Source organism: Mugil cephalus, chromosome 12, assembly GCF_022458985.1.
Source record: "Mugil cephalus isolate CIBA_MC_2020 chromosome 12, CIBA_Mcephalus_1.1, whole genome shotgun sequence".
NCBI classification, from domain to species: Eukaryota; Metazoa; Chordata; class Actinopteri; order Mugiliformes; family Mugilidae; genus Mugil; species Mugil cephalus.
In genome coordinates, this window is record NC_061781.1 from 12,411,977 (window position 1) to 12,430,219 (window position 18,243).

At 42.0% G+C, this 18,243-nt stretch overlaps 1 protein-coding gene across 1 annotated transcript; it reads left to right on the forward strand.

Annotated features, from left to right (window-relative positions):
- The first annotated feature begins 1,830 nt into the window (after window positions 1-1,830).
- trpm2 (transient receptor potential cation channel, subfamily M, member 2) lies at window positions 1,831-18,239 on the forward strand. The gene is made up of 32 exons (XM_047600149.1): window positions 1,831-2,005; window positions 2,588-2,759; window positions 2,862-3,042; window positions 3,291-3,454; window positions 3,558-3,738; window positions 3,854-3,915; window positions 3,998-4,198; window positions 4,845-4,947; window positions 5,420-5,541; window positions 5,954-6,328; window positions 6,601-6,738; window positions 6,819-6,948; window positions 7,039-7,184; window positions 7,362-7,474; window positions 10,057-10,152; window positions 10,276-10,489; window positions 11,256-11,374; window positions 11,450-11,582; window positions 11,799-11,970; window positions 12,071-12,251; window positions 12,357-12,535; window positions 13,727-13,859; window positions 14,783-14,870; window positions 15,028-15,112; window positions 15,213-15,358; window positions 15,459-15,523; window positions 15,683-15,712; window positions 15,806-15,892; window positions 15,987-16,065; window positions 16,157-16,258; window positions 16,933-17,049; window positions 17,134-18,239. The coding sequence occupies exons 1-32, from the start codon at window positions 1,836-1,838 to the stop codon at window positions 17,248-17,250; spliced, it is 4,401 nt and encodes a 1,466-aa protein (XP_047456105.1). The 5' UTR covers window positions 1,831-1,835; the 3' UTR covers window positions 17,251-18,239.
- The last annotated feature ends 4 nt before the right edge of the window (window positions 18,240-18,243 follow it).

Below are 18,243 nucleotides of genomic sequence, written 5' to 3' on the forward strand. Positions count from 1 at the left end.
CAAATACATATTAACCCCATGTTAATGAAGCAGAACTCCGTGTAGTAACAAGATCCTTAGGTAAATACTCTGGAGGTGTCACCTGGCAACAAAAAACACAGCACTTTCTCCAACCTGAATCTGCGTGTTGTTGACGGCAGACACCAGAAGCGACTTTTTGGTGTCATTTATTCCAGTGAGAGGAGAGAGTAAGATGTTAATATGTCAATTGCGACAAATCATACTTTATATGTAGATTGTGTTCGGTTAACGTTTTATGTAAAGGTTTTCCTAGTTTTCACCTGGAATCTGAAAACCCTACGTGTGTTGAGGTAAGTTTCCTAACTGGTGAAACTCGTGTGTCTCCTTTAGTGTGTTAAGGTCACGTTTTTATAAAATCTCAGTCTTTTGGTTTGTCTGTAACGTGACACCCGACTGCACGGTCGATTGTTGTTTCTGGCGGAAGCTGTAAACTGAATGAACATATCACTTAGTACTAGAGAGGATGAGAGCCGTTTCATAATGCAACTAAACCAATAATAACAGCCTACTTGTCTTGATTGATGGCGTCTGAATAAGCAGGCTAGTATGGGCTCAAATATGTGGTGTAGTATGTCAGAATCCTTAAGTCCCAGACTCTGCGTGGTGTGTAGATTAGTAGACCATAACTGCTCATATGCACACTTAGCCTCATGTCTTCTTCTGCCTTTCCCTGGAAGATAAAATCGCAGGATAGTACTAACAAACATGTTTTAACTTTCTCAGAAATGCTTCCTAAAATTGAGAACAAGGTTCACCCGGAGCAAATGATCGAGCAGCTGAAGCAGAAGAAATTTGGACTAAATGGAGTGTTTCCTGGTATTACAAAGGTGAGTGTTTTGCTTGCCATGTGTTTTGAGTGAGGATTGAGTTAAATGGCATTTTATGAATTGTGGAAGCTTTATTTGTCAATGTAAAAGAATTTTATTGTTAGAAAAGACAGAAGAAATGAAAAAAAAAAATGTTTACAAGCAGAGGTATCTTGAATGTCATAAAATCCATATGTGGGTTCTAATCTGTATTTTGTTTTATTATTAATTAAAAATTTATACAGAAAAAATGTATATATATATTAATCAGGGATAACATTATGAGAGCAGGTCAACACATCCACGTGAATGCCAGGTCAAAGAGTGTTATTTACTTTACCCATCAGTGGTCATAATGTTATACCTCTTTAGTGTATGTTTTTCAGTAAAAATACAAAATGTTTGGAAGGAAAATATGTCCATTATGCACTATGGCATCTGTATGTCTGTATATATTATAACATGTATATAAACTAATGTGTTTTGAATGCAAAGTAATTATAGCTGTTGAAAAGTGAAAAGTGTAGTATTTTTCATTGAAATGTAGTGGAGTAGCTGTAGCTGCATAAAATTAATACTCTAATGAAATACCTTAAAACTGTACTGCAGTACTTGAGTAAACGTGCTTTGTTATAGTTCATCTCTGGAGACTTTTGTCTGTCAAAAACCATTGCATCAACAAATAGTTGTACAAACTATCTACTCTTGGCAAATGGTGAATCATCCATGCTGTCTCAGATAAATATTACCATATAATGAATTCTCTCTCATTGATGCTTTCCCATATTGATCTTAAATTGGCTTCTGCCTGTTCTGCCCGCCAAGTGTGAGGTTTGCTTGAGTTTCAGCAGCCTGCTCAGCATTGGCTGAGCTCTGACATCACCAGTGCAGTGCTGAGTGCACGCCAGCACCCACAGCACCGACTGCAGAGCCTCCTCCCTCCTGTGTAACTCTCAGCCCTCAGCCTGAGACAGTTGAGATCGGCATAGCGCCGCATGCAGTGCCGGGATGGGGGAGGCTGAGCTGGGATCACGGCTGGTTCACGCTGTGGCGATGAGCGCAGTCAGACCCTCTAAACACCTCTCACTCTGTCCTTCTGTCCAGCGCCTTGCCGTCTCTTGCTGGATCAAGGACAACATCCACAAGAAGGAATGTTGCTTCTATGAAAAAGATTCCAGGTAAGATGAGCTGCTCTGTCCTGATCTTTAGGATGATTGTCTCTGAAAGTGACCTTGTGTAATTTCTGCTGCACAATAATACAGAGCTACTGTGAGGCAACTGTGATTGACTGAATGATTCATTAAATTCACTAGCTTTTTCCAGTAATCTTCCCTGTTTTCAAAAGTTTGGGCACCCACACGGAGACTGTGCAACTCTGTCATCAAAACACATTGATTTCATTGTACGAAGTTACTGCACTGTTATCTTTTTAATTAACTGAATATTCTAAAAGTTCTTCTTGTAAAGTCTCAGCACTTCATTGAGTTAGTCATCCTAAACTGACTTTTAGGAATTTGCCGTTGGAGATTGTTTTTTTGTTTTTTTTGTTGGACAATTGTTTCCATCTTGTCTGAAATTCCAGTTGAAACATAGGATCTGTAGAAGTCAAAACAAGTAGTTATAACAACAACCACACACACTTGCTGCTAGTGGACAATGGGCATCATTGGCTGACCACTGGATATAAAGGTTAATTTTACCTATTGTGTTTAAATTAATAACTTTTTTTTTTAATCTTGATGTCTATTATGTATCTCTAGTAAAGAGGATGTTTGTAAGTGTGGCTACTCCAAGACTGAACATCCAGCTGAAGCCATCAAGCCAGAAGACTTCACGGGGGCGTCTTGGGACATACACAAACATGTCCATGAAGTGCCAACTGATGCTTTTGGAGACATCAGCTTTGGTGGTGTGGGACAAAAGTTGGGCAAGGTGCATCAGCTCTCCGCTGTTAAAATACGACCTTGTGTACTGTAAATGCTTGCCTGCACCTCCGCCTTACTGACTCTCCATCCGTCTCTTGTTGGTTGTCAGTATGCGCGAGTGTCCACAGAGACCAGGCCTGAAGTCCTGTACCGCCTATTGACTGATCAGTGGAAACTCCCCCCTCCCAACCTGCTGATCTCCGTGACTGGAGGGGCCAAGAATTTCTACCTGAAGGCCCATCTCAAGAACATGTTTCACCGAGGTCTTATCAAAGTGGCCCAGACAACAGGTCAGCCAGCCCAAGAGGGATCAGCATCATTACACCAAGTGTTTTAAAAAAGAATTCACTTCTTAAACTCCATTCACAATCATTCAAAGATTTTGTGGTCACAAATACATTTTAACCGTGACCATAAAAGATGAGCAAATCTGCTTCAAACCCAGCACATAGATATTTAATTTAAAAGGTAGACTTTTAAGGTGAACATCTCGGAGTATCATGTCTGACATGTTTTGTTTGTTGCTGTTTGTATGCAGGTGCATGGATCATCACCGGCGGCACCCATGCAGGTGTGATGAAGCATGTCGGGCAGGCTGTGCGGGATTACGCCCTCAGTAACTCAGTGCAAGGCAAGATAGTTGCTATTGGAATAGCAACATGGGGAGTAATTCACAACAGGGACACTTTGGTGCATTCAGAGGTAGGATAGACACATGTTTAACTGATTCATTAGGGGGTAAGATTTATCAGCTGCACACAACTCGATAACAAGTTTTGTTGGTCCTCATCCACTTTCATTGCAGGGTTGTTTCCCGGCCCATTATTTGATGGACACCAAGGACCAGGGCCGCTTGTCTTGTCTTGACAACAACCATACGCACTTCCTGCTGGTGGACAATGGGACCCACGGAGAGTACGGTGTGGAGATTGAATTGCGTAGCCGTCTAGAGAAATGCATCTCCGGAAAGCGTCTTGGAAACAAAGGTTAAAAATAGCTGATGTGGTATCTTCAAAATCTGTAAGCCGTTACAGATAGAATCTCCAAGGGAATTGTTTTTTTTTTAAATCCTGCTTTTATATTGATTTTCTGATCCTCCAGAGAGTGGTGCAACCATCCCCGTGGTGTGTGTGGTTTTGGACGGAGGACCTGGCACACTGAGTGTGAGTCAGCAGTTTTCTGCCATCTTTTCTTTTCTACTGCCTCTGTGTTTCTTGCCTGACTCTCTTGTTCGTCTCCCACCAGACCATCTACAACGCCATGCTGAATGGAACACCATGTGTGATCCTGGAGGGCTCAGGAAGAATTGCAGATGTGATCGCCCAGGTGTCAGGACAGCCACTGAGTCATATCACTATCACCCTCATTCACCACTTGATGAAGAAGTTTTTTGGTGCAGAGTATGAAGGGTTTTCCGACCTCAAGATTTTAAGGTGGACCAAGATGGTATGTGTACATACACCTGTCAGCCGTAAGTGAAATACAGTGTTCTAATGGAAAACATTTAGACCTGATATTTGTGTGGATGACCAGGAACAACATTTTTTTTTTTTATCATGTCCACGATTGTAGTTTGGTGTTTGCTGTTACACTGACTAAATGCACAGGAGAGCTGAGGCATTAATTTTGCAGTTATTTGTTCATAAAGTGGCACAATCAGCTGATCAAATTCATTATAACACATCTTATGGGGACCATGAATGGCCACTCTGAACTTCAAGTTGTATTTTATCTATATCTCAATCTCTTGTAATCGTGAATTCACACATTTTTGAACCAACCCACTACAGCAATGTGGATAGATGTCACAAATGAGTGGTGTTGATGATGATGGACCGAAATCCAATCTGTAGTTATCCATACACGTCTAAAGGAAAATTAACAACCAGAAGGCCAAATTATGCATTGTCCTCTACTGCCCATCTTACACATGGTGTCTCACAGGGGTCAGACTTTGGTCCTTTATTCCTTTCTTTGTAGAGTTGTTCTTAATTGTAGTTTAGTGTTGGCAACTAAATACCAGAGGTTGTATTGTTCGGCTGAAGGTGTGAGACTCTTCACAGTACATCTCAGTACTCTTTTTTTGTTCCAGATTCAGGACATCATCAGGATGTCTCACTTGCTTACAATATTCAGAATAAGCGAGGACAGCCACGCGGATGTGGATGTGGCCATTCTTCAAGCACTACTCAAAAGTAAGGTCCAGGTTTGAACTGTATTGATTACAGACGTACAACACATCACTGTGAAGACAGAAAGGCTGGGTTCCAAAACAACTCTTAGCAAGGCCTCTCGGAAAATAAGTGCCTGGATAGTAGTATCAAATGTATCATGATGGAATGGAAAGATCATCATGGACACACGTGATCCATTTAGAAATATGTAATGCTTTTCCCAGAATTTCTTAAGAAACCCACTTAGATCTTAGACGCTTAATGTATGGTATGAAAAAGATTCTGATCCAAAGTGCATTAAGAGGGTATGCACCTACCAGCCTGGGCATGCACACTTTCCTAAACTGCTTTCCACCACTGGATAATTACCATTATCGGGAAATCATTTCACCCATTCAGCTACTACAAACATTTTACTAATTAAAGAATGTGTGGCATCTCTGCAGCCAAAGTTTTGAGTAAATATAAACACGTATGTCACATCTCCGGTCAGCTTCACGGATCAATGCGTCACAGGGAATCGAGTCCTGGAAGAGGCAGCTGGAGCTGGCTATAGCCTGGAACCGAGTAGACTTAGCTGAGACCGAGATCTTCACTGAGGAGAGCCAGTGGAAGGTGGGTTTGCTCATTGTACAGTACATAACACCATAACATCACCGTTATCAGTCTCAGAGGCAGGGCCGTCAAATGATCAACCCTCTGAACTCATTGCTGTGCACCAGTCCTGTTCAGCATAATCAAGACAGGTTGCTACGAAAAATTAGACTCATTAGGTGCTGGGTTACCAGATCATCTAGGACAAGCGTCAAACTACAGCTATCATATTTTGATCTCCACATGAAGTAATGTTGCTTTCTGCTGTAGGTTGGGTTTTCTCAATTAAAAAGTAAGAACTTTTGAACCACATGAATAAACATTGGAAAGGGACAAATATAAGAAACAGTTACTTTACTAGTATTTAAAAAAAAGAGAGGCAGGGAACCGTTGTAGTATTCAAGAACAAGTTCCCCTTTTTGCCATCTTTTAGTCCAGCGACCTCCACTGGGCCATGTTCTCAGCGCTGGTTGGCAGCAAGCCTCAGTTTGTGAGTTTGCTCCTGGAGAACGGTGTGAGTCTGAGGGATTTCCTGCAAGATGAGGAAACTCTGTGTGAGCTCTACAGACAGCTGCCCAGCTGCTTCTTCCTGCGCAAGCTGGCCAAGCGGGTCCTCAGTAGTCATCGCGGCAGGAGGAAAGCGTTCGGCATCAGGGCTCGACCTCGCATGAGCCAAGGCGAAACGATCTCCCTGACGCACATCTCTGAGGAGGTGCGCCACCTGCTGGGCAACTTCACCAAGCCCCTGTACTCTCCCCCCACTGCGGCATACCACTTCAACATGACTCTGGAGGAAACTTCAATGTCAGTGAGTATTTTTATCTGTCTTAAAACCTTTCAGTGATATGGGGTTATAGGAGTTATTAGAGAATAAAAAAAATAACTGTTAGACCAACAAAATTGTTTTGTAGTTGAAACCATAATTTTTCTTTTTTAAAATTTGGAGAAAGCATTTGGAGCCTCATGGTTTGCTTTTAGGGAGTATAACTGAGCGGTTAACTGGAATACTATCATGAATCCTGGCTATAACCAGTCACTACATGCTTAATGTAACACTTTTAATCATCCGTTTCTCTTTAGCTGTCTAAAAGTACACCAAGTTCCCAGTCTCCACCCAAGGAGGACAAGCCTGAACCACAAAGGGACCCGGGCAGAGACCTTTTCCTTTGGGCTATCGTCCAGAATAATAAGGAGCTGGCTGAAATTGCCTGGGAGCAGGTGATGAAAGCAAAATAAGTTTGAAAATATATATTTTTTTGAACATGAACTTGCATCTTCCTGTATCTGTTCGTGCACAGTGTAGAGACTGCATGTCCGCCGCTCTGGCCAGCAGTAAGATCCTGAAGAAAATGGCACAAGAAGGAAGCGATGCAGATGAGGCAGAGGACATGCTAGAGCTCGCCGATCATTACGAGAGACACGCCATTGGTAGGACACGGACGTCAAGAGTGGCTTTACTGACAGTGATTTGACAAAGTTTGAATTGATCCTCTCTGTTTCTGTGTGTGTGTGTCCCAGGTGTGTTCAGCCAGTGCCACAAGAATGACGAGGAACGAGCTCAGAAGCTGCTGGTCCGCGTGTCCCACTCTTGGGGTAAAACAACATGCCTGCGGTTGGCGCTGGAGGCCGACGATAAAAACTTTGTAGCTCAGTCGGGCGTCCAGGTAGAGCAAAATCCGGACACTTAAGTTATAAAACTCTGGATTAGGGTGGGTCTTGAAATGTTGAGATGTCTAGAATGTGGACAGAAGATTGTGGTAGGCGGTAAAAAGTCTAAGAAGTTAATAAAATGAAACTGCAATCGGCATGAATTGTTGCGATACAATGAAAATTTCTTTCAGGCTCTGCTGACTCAGATCTGGTGTGGTGAGCTGTCAGTGGACAGCCCTGTGTGGAGAGTCCTGGTCTGTATGGTCTTCTTCCCTCTCATCTACACCAGCTTTCTGGTTTTTAGGTGAGAGCTTTATAATAGTTAAGCCCAAAAGGAGAATAAATATATCGCCAGTATAGTATAGGAGCTTATATGAAAATGGTCGCAATCATTAACTGGGATGGAGCAGCTTTAGAAGACAGTCACTTTGACGTGTTTCCTCATACAGAGTCCGTGTAAAGATACGCACGCCGCAGTAATAATTGAATATAGAAAAGTCATTACAATAACTGCCAAACACAGCCTAGTTTAACTTGATAAATTTGACAATGGAAAGGAATATACTCACAGTACAACAACACGTGTCCTTAAAAGGGATGAGCACATTACAGACACAATCTGCATGGTGATCGGTATGCTGTTTGTTCTAAAACAAGAGGACAATGACAAAAACTATTGCCTATCACACTTAGCATTGAATAATAGGTAAAGCTGTCATTCAATTGAATTCACGATACATTTCAATCAATCAATCAATCAATCAATCAATCAATCAATCAATCAATCAATCAATCAATCAGACTTAATTAGTAAAGCACTTTTCATACAAAAGTAGCACAACGTGTTACCTGTGGGTCAATGCCCGACGAGATGTCCATTATCTGATATTAATGGACGACGCAGAGGCGCTTCCGCGAATCAATTTATTTCAGATAATGGACTCCTCAAGAGCATTAACCCGCTTATACCATGGTCACTTACGACATATATAAATATTAGGCCAATTATTAATACGTTAATGTTGTTTTTTTACCGTTTAAATCATACGTTTTTCACAAGAAGCGGCTGAGCGGACTATTTAACGTTACATTACGTGATAGAAAGTGTCAGTTCAGAAGGCCAGTGCACTTATTATTATGTGTGTCCAGAGGATCAGGCGAAATTTCCACAGAGTCCACAGATAGTTTCCTAAATAGTTTTTATTGTAAGAAATATGAAGTTCTGATTTCTTAAAGTTCCGACTCAGGGATACGAGGGTGGCGGAAGCTGGTGTCTTTCCCACTCTTGTTGTAGCGCTTCGGCATCGCCTTGAAAACAGCATTACTTGTCTTGAACACCGTGTCGCTAATGATGTTTACGTCGGCGATTAATGCCGGCTCTCAGACTCCTAAAACTGTCAGCACTGTATTCTCCTCCTTCCTTGGTCGACCGGACAGAGTCTGTGTCTGTGTTTCTGTTGCCACGGTAACCAAAGCGTTTGAGCCAGCGCAGTGATTTAGAACTGTCATCAGGTAATTTGACCGGAACGTCTTTATGGGTGTCCGTTATCCCTTTTTAATGTACACCCCGCAGCCAATCAGAATCGAGCATTCATCCGGACCATGGTATAATCCAGGGGTTGGCAACCCGCGGCTCCGGAGCGGCTCCTTCGTTCCTCTGTTGCGGCTCTCTGAGCAAGGACACTGATCGAAGCCGTTCACTATTTTTACGCCAACTGCCTCAGAATAGCGGCAACTAGTCACTCATCAGTGAACGAGCGAGAGCTACACAACAACTGAATGACACTGAATGCCACACCACACTCACGGTTGTAACATCAAACAACCAAAAAACACTGAACTCCCACAGTGCATTGCAGCACATTTACTAGTTGCTATCGAGTATTTAATTCAAATGTATTTTTATTTAACTGCGTTAGTTTTTTTAAAAAAAATAATAAAAATTAAATTCTAAATTTGAATTGATGATGATCTTTTAACATTAAAATAAAATGTATTTCATTTTTTGTCGCTCAAAATATACGTCACAACTGCGGACGTGCGACACCCGCCGAGGGGTCCAGCCCGCTATTTATTGAACTTTTCGATCCCAGGTAAACCAACCACGGATAAATCCCTGTTATGTTACATGAATGCAATTTCGTTTTCTCTGTAGCAGTTATTTCATTTCATAAATGCAACACACTATAGTTCTAGCATAGAGGTAAAAACGACATATGCAGTGTTATCTTCATTTTAGATGTCAAAGGGGTTTTGTGGCTCCCAGTGTTTTCTTTTGTGTGGGAAACGGATCCAAATGGCTCTTTGAGTGTTGAAGGTTGCCTACCCCTGGTATAATCTCACATGTTAAATAGTAAATAAATAATAAGAGTAAATAAATAGATATTTAAGATTCAATTAAAAGCCAAACTAAAGGGGTAACTCTTTAGCTTGCCTTTAAAAATATCAATACTCTCTGCAGTCCTCAGATCTTCTTCATCTAACTCTGGGAATTATTAAAAGGCCAATACCAGAAATCCTAAAGGCTCTACAAGGTTCATATGATATGATGAATAGCATGGACTAAGACGATCAAGAGCTTTATAAACCAATAAAAGGATCTTAAAATCAATTCTATCATTTGGAGAAAAAAATAGTTGACTATTCCTTCTTAAGATAATTAAAGGAGACATACAAGTTCATATAATGAAATTATTAAGCCTTAGCCTGGAAGCCATCCCAACCTCACCTGACTTTAGTCTGGAAGAGCTCCATTGGGAACTGATCCTGCAAAGATCTTCCGGGTCAATATAATCGTTTGGGAGGACTTTATGACGACTTAATGCATTTTATAAGAGTTGTTTTTCAAATGGTCGTACTTTACCATGAGTCTGTAATTCCCCTTAGACGTGATGAAACCATCCAGAGAGACCATGACAAGAGGGAGGAGATAAAGACAGTCGAGACAGTGACAGGAAGCATGCACCATATAACGTCTGGCTCGTAAGTAGACGGTTGCTTCTTAACAGTAACAGTAGTTTGCTTTTTTTTTAATTCTCACACTAGTAGTTGATTAAGTTATTTTTTGGAAATATTCTTTAACCCAAGTGACCTTTGTGTCCACAGCCTACCACAGTTGAAGCCTCTGAGCTGCTGGTCCAGACTGTTGAGCCTGTACAGTTCACCACAGGTCAAGTTTTACTGGAATATAGTGTCGTACTTCGCCTTCCTCTTCCTGTTTGCTGTGGTCCTGATGATTGACTTCCAGAGGACACCCTCACCTGCGGAGTTTCTGCTCTACATCTGGCTGGTGTCTCTAGTGTGTGAGGAGATCAGACAGGTAAACGCCTGCAGCTGGGACACACAAACTAAACAAATATAGGTCAATTCATGAAAATAGATATATACATAACTGTGTTGTCTACAGCTCCTTCTTTGACGTCACCTGTTGGTCAATTTTAGTCATTTTAAGTTGCATAAGAAGCAGAGTTTGATTTGGTCAGTTGTGTAAGAGCAGAGGACAGAAGCACAAATTTGAATTTAATTTTTGCTATAATCAGTTGTGGAAAAACAGGGATTACCTGTAACATACAGTTATACAGTACAAAGAGACAAAGTGAAATAATCACATAAATTTCACACATAAAGTAAAACTCTAGTTAGGTTTATAGGTACGGTACATACAGTGCTTCCAATTCCATAAAAATACATTTTAAAAGACTAAAAACATAAATATATACTTTCACTTGAAATATAATGACCGTAAATAATGTGGGAGCAACAGCAGGTAACTAAATCTTCCAGAGCACCTTTTATCAAATGCAACTGGTGTCTGCAGATGATAGGCTCCCTTTGCATAAAAAAGACGAATAATCATTATGTGGCTTTGTGAAATCTCTTTTTTTTTTAAAAGCAATTATTCCAATATTGGTAGTTTTGTAGACTAGCTGAACAGTTAACACAAATACAGAGTTTAACCTTCCTCCTCTCTAATTATTTATCATCTTTACCAGGTTTTATGTTCAGTGTTTCTGTTTTACTGTTCTATCACTACATGCATATCACAATCCAGACACACACGTATCAATTTGTCTTTTCTGTCTCAGCTGTTCCATGATCCGGACGGTTTTGGGTTTCGGAAGAAAGCCAAAATGTACATCAACGAACTCTGGAACATCTTAGATGTCCTGTCCATCCTCCTGTTTATCGTTGGCCTTGTATTTAGGTAAGTTTTCTTCGGGCCACTGAAATCTCTCCGCCCACTGGATTATCTGTGAGTCATCGAGTTTTTCTGCCTCAGGCTGACAACTGAGCTGTTCTACGCGGGGAAAATCCTCCTCTGCATCGACTTTGTGGTCTTCTGCCTCCGCCTCATGGCAATCTTCACTATCAGCCGCACCCTGGGACCCAAAATCATCATCGTGAAAAGGATGGTGAGATATAATGTGATAGTAACAGTAATCAACAAAGTGCTCCAACACACGTCTTACAGAATACAAGTAGATGCTTCTACTCAGTTGGCCGCCATAGAAACCCACAACAAAAGGTCAACTTTTTAACTGCTAGAAGTTTTAAATTTAAAAGCTTTCCCAGAAAAGACTGTCCTGTCCATGGCTGTACCTAATCCCCAACTTTCTCCCCGGGCCCAGATGATGGATATGTTCTTCTTCATGTTTCTGTTGAGTATCTGGGTGGTGGCATACGGTGTAGCCAAACAAGGCATCCTCATCGACAATGACAATCGCCTGGACTGGATTATCCGCGGGGCGGTTTACGAGCCGTACGTCACCATATTCGGGAATTTCCCCACTAATATCGACAGTGAGTGGAGCTTTGCCTGTACTATCTTTGTAGTTTTGGTTAGATTCTCCTCGCTGAAAGTTGCTTGTTAATAATGAGGATGTTCTTTTGCCTTCTTTAGACACTGCCTTTGACATAAACAGCTGCAGTATGAATGGCACAGATCCCCTGAAGCCCAAGTGCCCTGTGCTGAATGAGAACCAAACACCAGTCTTCCCTGAGTGGCTCACCATCATCATGCTTTGTGTTTACTTGCTCTTCGCCAACATACTGCTGCTCAACCTGCTCATAGCGATCTTCAAGTGAGTTCTCACCACCAAGAGTTTCAAGCAGATGTCGTTTTCGCTTCCTAAAACTATTACGGTCACGGGCGGCTTGTCACCCTGTGTCTCTGTGCACCTGCACAGCTTTACGTTCCAGGAAGTCCAGGACAACACGGACAGAATATGGAAGTTTCAGAGATACGAGCTGATTAAGGAGTATCACAGTCGCCCGGCTGCGCCGCCTCCTTTGATCATCCTCAGTCACCTCTACATCTTCATCAGGAACACGGTGCTGCGGAAACCGTTCGTGTGCAAAGAGTTCAGTAAGGACTCAGTCGTTAACCTAAGCACAACTTTGACACCTCACTCAGTATCATGTCAACAATTATGAGACAAGTTATTGTCATTTTGTAAAAGTTTTTGAAGATTAATATCAAACAATGACAGCGGCAACCTAAACAGCCAGAAATCTAGTACTGAATATTGCGTCATATACAGTTACTGAACCATCTCCATAACAACCAAACATCTTTAGAAATTATAAATGAGTCTTTCTATCATTATTGATCTTAGAAATTGTAGTTTGACTTCAAAAGCCAAAGCTTTCAGCCACATCTGAGAAAAACTAAATATCCACTGTTGATGCAAAAGGGGAGTAGCCAGACTGGTTTGAGCCGACAGAAAGGCATCAGTTACTCCAACGACTAACTGCTTGTTGCAATCAAGGTTGATGATCATGCCAAGCAAAAACTCCAGGAAGGTCGGCTCACCAGAGTTAATCAGCAGGAAATTTGAAAACCTGGTCTGATGACTCTTGATTTCTGCTGCAACATTTGGATGGTAGGGTCATAATTTGGGTTAAAATTTGGATGTGGATATATATGGATTATGGTTTGAATGCCACAGTCTACCTGAGTATCGTCCCTTTAGGACCAGATTACCCTTTTCCGATGGCTACTTCCAGCAGCATAGTACGCCATGTCACAAAGCTTTGCCTCAACCCCGTTCACTGTACTCAAGTGACCTGCACAGTCACCGGATCTAATACTGTACTTTTCAGATGTAATGCAGTCGACAGATCTGCAGCAACTGCAAAATCCTGCCATGTCAATCTGGATTCTCTCTAACTGTCTAAGAAACGTTTCAAGCACCTTGTCGAATCTATGCCACAAATAATTAAGCCAGGCCTGAAGACTTAAGGGGGTCCAACCCTTAATAAAGTGTCATTTATGAGAACAGATGATGCTCTCTCTGTCTCTGCTCAAATGTGGCGTTGAAGGTCTGTCTCCAGCTGACTATTCCCGGTCTCTGAACCCTTGACCTCATCTCAGTCAGTTCAATGTCGTCTGTTTTTGTTCATGTATCGCTCCACTGCTCATTAGGATGCACCAGGAAGGTTTAACTCAATTCCACTGCGTCCATATGTCTGAGGTTTCTGAGCCTGTGTGGACCTGCATGCATGCACACAAAATTAGGGTCGGTCCTGATGCGAAGCATGTGACGCTGTTTTTCAGAGAATGAGCTGCCTCAGCTAGAGGAGGAGGAGCTGTTGTCCTGGGAGGCCTTGATGAAGGACAGATACCTGCAGTCCACACAGCAGGACCAGAGCCAGAGCACAGAGCGGCGTATCCTGGATACAGCCCAAAAGTAAAATGACACAGCGACGTATGTGCATGTCTAGTTTTGATGCATAGCGACGCTCCAAGGTTCTGCTGTCTGAGCCTCATCACGCCTTCAACGTGCTCGAGTCAGAGTGCGATTCTACCTAATCATGAGTTTTTAGAGATGGTTCAGAACCATGTTATCAAGTGAAGTTTTAATGGTAATTTATCACTTTTCTTGGTTTAACCAAACGTTCAATATACTGTAGAATTACAAGAGACGGACTCATTCTTCCTCCTGTATAGCTCCATGTTTATTTTTTATTTTTTTTGTCTACTGCACAGGATCTTCCACTGTGCTCAGAAACAGCAGAATCTCACCACGTCTCAACTCAAGCATAAAGTAGAAGTTAATCAAATTGTGTATATTGCTCAGGTCATCCATTCTTTGCTTAGTCTGTAGTATATTGCATAGTTTTTCTGTTAAATGTCTTAATAATGTGGGGGAAAAAAAACTTTTTCTGAAAATTTTAAATATATATTATATGCAATACGTGATCTTTTTCTGTAGATAAACAGTCTTGTGTCCTTGCATATACACTCTGGGGTCCTGACCCACAGAATTCAAAACATAAATATGTTGAATATGATTGATAATTAACTTTCAGGCTGCACCAATCAACATTTTTATACTTTTTATAACTTGTGTTATTCATAAAGGTGTTGCTCTCACTGACAGCCCTGCGTGAACATTGGTTTAAAAGGACAATTTTGGCAAATGTGTGTGTTTGTGTTTTTTGACATATGAAACAATGACAAAGTCCACGAAACGATGAAAAAATGTGGTGTTGTTCTCTTAAAAATGAATCCGGAGCAGATGGCTAGATCGGCCCGGCTGCTGCTCGGTATTTAATTAACAGTTTGCGAGCGGCATTTAAAAATTCACACTGTGCTCGTTTCTTTCCTGAGGGTCACCGCGATAGCAGATTGTCTGGAGAGAGAAGAGGAAATGGACTCCGCCGCCGTGGTGAAAAGACTGGCCCAACTAGAGAAACAGGTTGTCACCTGACTTTCGCCTCTCGCTGATGTTGCACCTGTGTCTGTAGCGTTCGGCGTTAAGCTCCGGGTGCAAAGCTTGACACAGCAGAGAGATGACATGTTTCTCTGTGCACCCATGTGTTTTTATTAAATTTTACTTCCCTTTGTCTCATCAGGCCATCCAGTCAACCAGAGCCCTGCAGTGGATTGTGGACTGTCTGAAATCTCAGGGTTTTGCTCCAACAGAACCACAATCGCAGAGTCAGCAACTAAACTCCTCGTTCACCTTTTACATTTTGTTCTTATTTTTCCAGCACGTTGCATGTTCAATCCACCGCCTCACTGCTGCTCTGTCCCGCAGCTTCAGCTACGCCGGACGAGGCCACCGAGTCTTTGAGGAGCGCTCTAGAAAGAGATGACGGCTTCCACGTGAACTCCCGTCAGTTCCGCTACCCGAACAGCAAAGTGACGCGTTTCCCTGTGCCTGAGGAGAAGGTGCCGTGGGAGGTACATTCCATTTACATTACATTTACATTACATTTCAGCTGCTGGTCCTCCTGAATGAAAAGGTTGTTTGAATTTTTTATTTATTTTTTATTTTTTTCAGGTCAGCTTCAGCTCGTACATGCCTATTTATTACGTATCTGAAGACGGTGACGATCATGTGGATGGGTATGTTTTGACTCATGCTTGGCAGCCGGTGCATAATAAAAAAAAATCCTGCTCAAAAATATAAATTAGTTGACAATAAATGGGTCTCAGTGCGCCTAGTTTCTACGTTCGGCCTCATTCTGTCTCGGGACATTCTTCATCTCTTCTTTATCTTTGCAGATCAGAACCAGGAGCCTTAGATAATTTCAGGTATGATGGTAGATAACAGACACGAGGCTTTTAAATAGCACTTACAGTAACCTCACAAGAGTGCCTTGTTGGCTCCTATCCTATCGTCATTAGGAACCCTGGAGGGAGGACGGGCATCAGAGGTCGAGGCGCTCTCAGCTGCCTGGGACCAAACCTCAACTTAGACCTTGTGCTCACACGGTCGGTCATCTCATATCCTCATAGAGCTAACCACTAGATTGCTGCATGATTGCCGGGCGAGATCTAAGACTTTTAAAATGGATTTGTTTTGTAGCTGGCAGGACAGTGAGAGGTCTGTTTTGGAGTACCTGGCAGTTTGGGACGAGAGTCGAGGGACGTTGGCTTTGCCTGGCGTGAGTCCTGTTTCTTTGTTTTTTCAAGCTTTGCTTTTTTTTTTTTTTTCCTCAGTGAATTACTCTGTTATTTTATTTTCACAACATCCAGGGACCTGTCGACTCTGCGGATCAGCTGCCATTGTGTCTCAAAAGAACCTTGGGGAAGAAGCTGTATGAAACCTTAAATGAAAAGGTGTCAGAGGGAACAAAGGTAGGCTGTGTTCAACACTTTGGCTTTAAGGCAGCCGAAGGAGTAAAAAATACTAAACGGACAATAAACTACACCCAGAACCGGGCGACTGCCCCGTGTTGTTTGCAGCTTCTAGAAGGCTGAGTTATATTTTTGCACAAGAGTAAATCAGTAAAGAATAAGTAATTAAATCAACGACAAGCGAGAATTTGACATATTTCCTGATGTGATCATTAGCTTGACATCAAAGCTCGAACCTTGACCGGGACACAACCTCAAATCCTTAATCTGACGACCAGGGAGACATTGGGGACTGACTAAATGAGATCAGCAATGGAAAATTACACTCGGGTCCTGTTTTATTCGGTACACTCAGCCAAAACTAACATAGTCTCGATATATGGATGAATTTGGGGTGTGCTGTATTATAAGATGAGCTTATATTATTCAAATAAATGGGGTGAACAGACAAAAACATCTCCCCTCTTAATGTCCAATGGGAAAAACTGAATGAGTGGAGACTATTGTCAACTAAGATTTTAGTTTCAGTTTGTAGTGGGGGATCAAACTTTTGCCCCTTCACTGGTCTACTTTTGAACATTATGTTATAACCCTAAAGCTTTGATTTTATTTATTATTTTGATCATTTAGAAATGCTCTTTCTTGACTGGATGCTGATTCTGATCTTATTTCAGGTGTCTGAAGGTTACGTAGACGACTGCAGGAACACAGATAACGCCTGGGTGGAAGCCACCGTCCGAAACATCCACCTGGACAGGACAAGCCAGGTGATGGTGGACATCAACAACATGGTGAGGACGTCATTTTATAATATGCGCAGAATCCGATTTTTTGAACTGTCGTTCACGTCTGCGTTTCACTCTGGTGCTTCGTAGGTGGTGAGCAGCCATGGCTATCTTCAGTGGCGGGAGGTGAGCGGCAAAGCCAGACTCAGCTCAAACCAAAGAGACTCTCTGCGGCAGGTTGCTTTGCTGCACAACAGGAAGTTCTGATGTTCACACGACTGCAACTGTAAACGTGCCTCTGCATCCATGGGCCCTGCCTTCAAACGTGGCCTTCCGCTCAGGCTGCTGTAGATTAGCTGTTTTGCACTGAATGCACGTGCGACTGAAGACACTATGAAGCCACCGAGAATGCTGCTGTATGTGAACTGAATGTCTAGCCTGCACGCCGTGCTGCACATTTCATACTTACTCAAATACAGGACTAGATAGTCGTACTTTTACCTCACTGATATGACCATAAACTTATCCATTATCTTTTTAATAAAATATAGTGGTAATCACAGGAATGCAAGTTGTTACCCGATACCAAACACTGTATAAAACCTGCTGCACTTTCAATGCAATCATCAGTAGTAATAATATCTTTTTTTTTCCTGCTACTATTTTTAATTGAAGAGCATTTTGTGTTCTCTCATAATGGATTTACTTTTGTATTACTTATTATTGTATTTAAGTAAACGCGCTATGTTTTTTTCTTTGTCTGACTATTTTATTGCACATTACTCTTGTTCCAGATATTTATTAAAATTTGACTTGTGCTTGTGCGTGTGCTGTCTAATATAAGGCACAGGAGGAGCTGGAGACACGCTGAAAAGCTTGTGCTCGTGTGAGCGGAGAGCTGAGGGTTTTCCTCCACCTCCAGGCTGCACTGCTGTGATATAGTTTCGGAGCAGACTCCTCGGCCTCTCATTGGTCCAGGCAGAGGTGGCCAGACGGCGCAGTATCGGTTTCACACCCTCTCCGTTCGCCTCCTGTGTTAGCGTGTGCGTGTCTGCGTGTTTTTTATTTTTATTCCGATCAATCAATAACTCTGAAGCTAGTAAATCAGAAGGCAGGCTCTGCGTCTGTGACAAATAAGCGAACTTGTGTTCAATCATGTTGTCGGGAGTGAACAGATTCCAGTGTTTCTGTCGTCAGTCTGTTTAAATGTAAGGATTAAAGCTGATCCACTCCGTGGGTTCTACAGTGAAATGTCACATT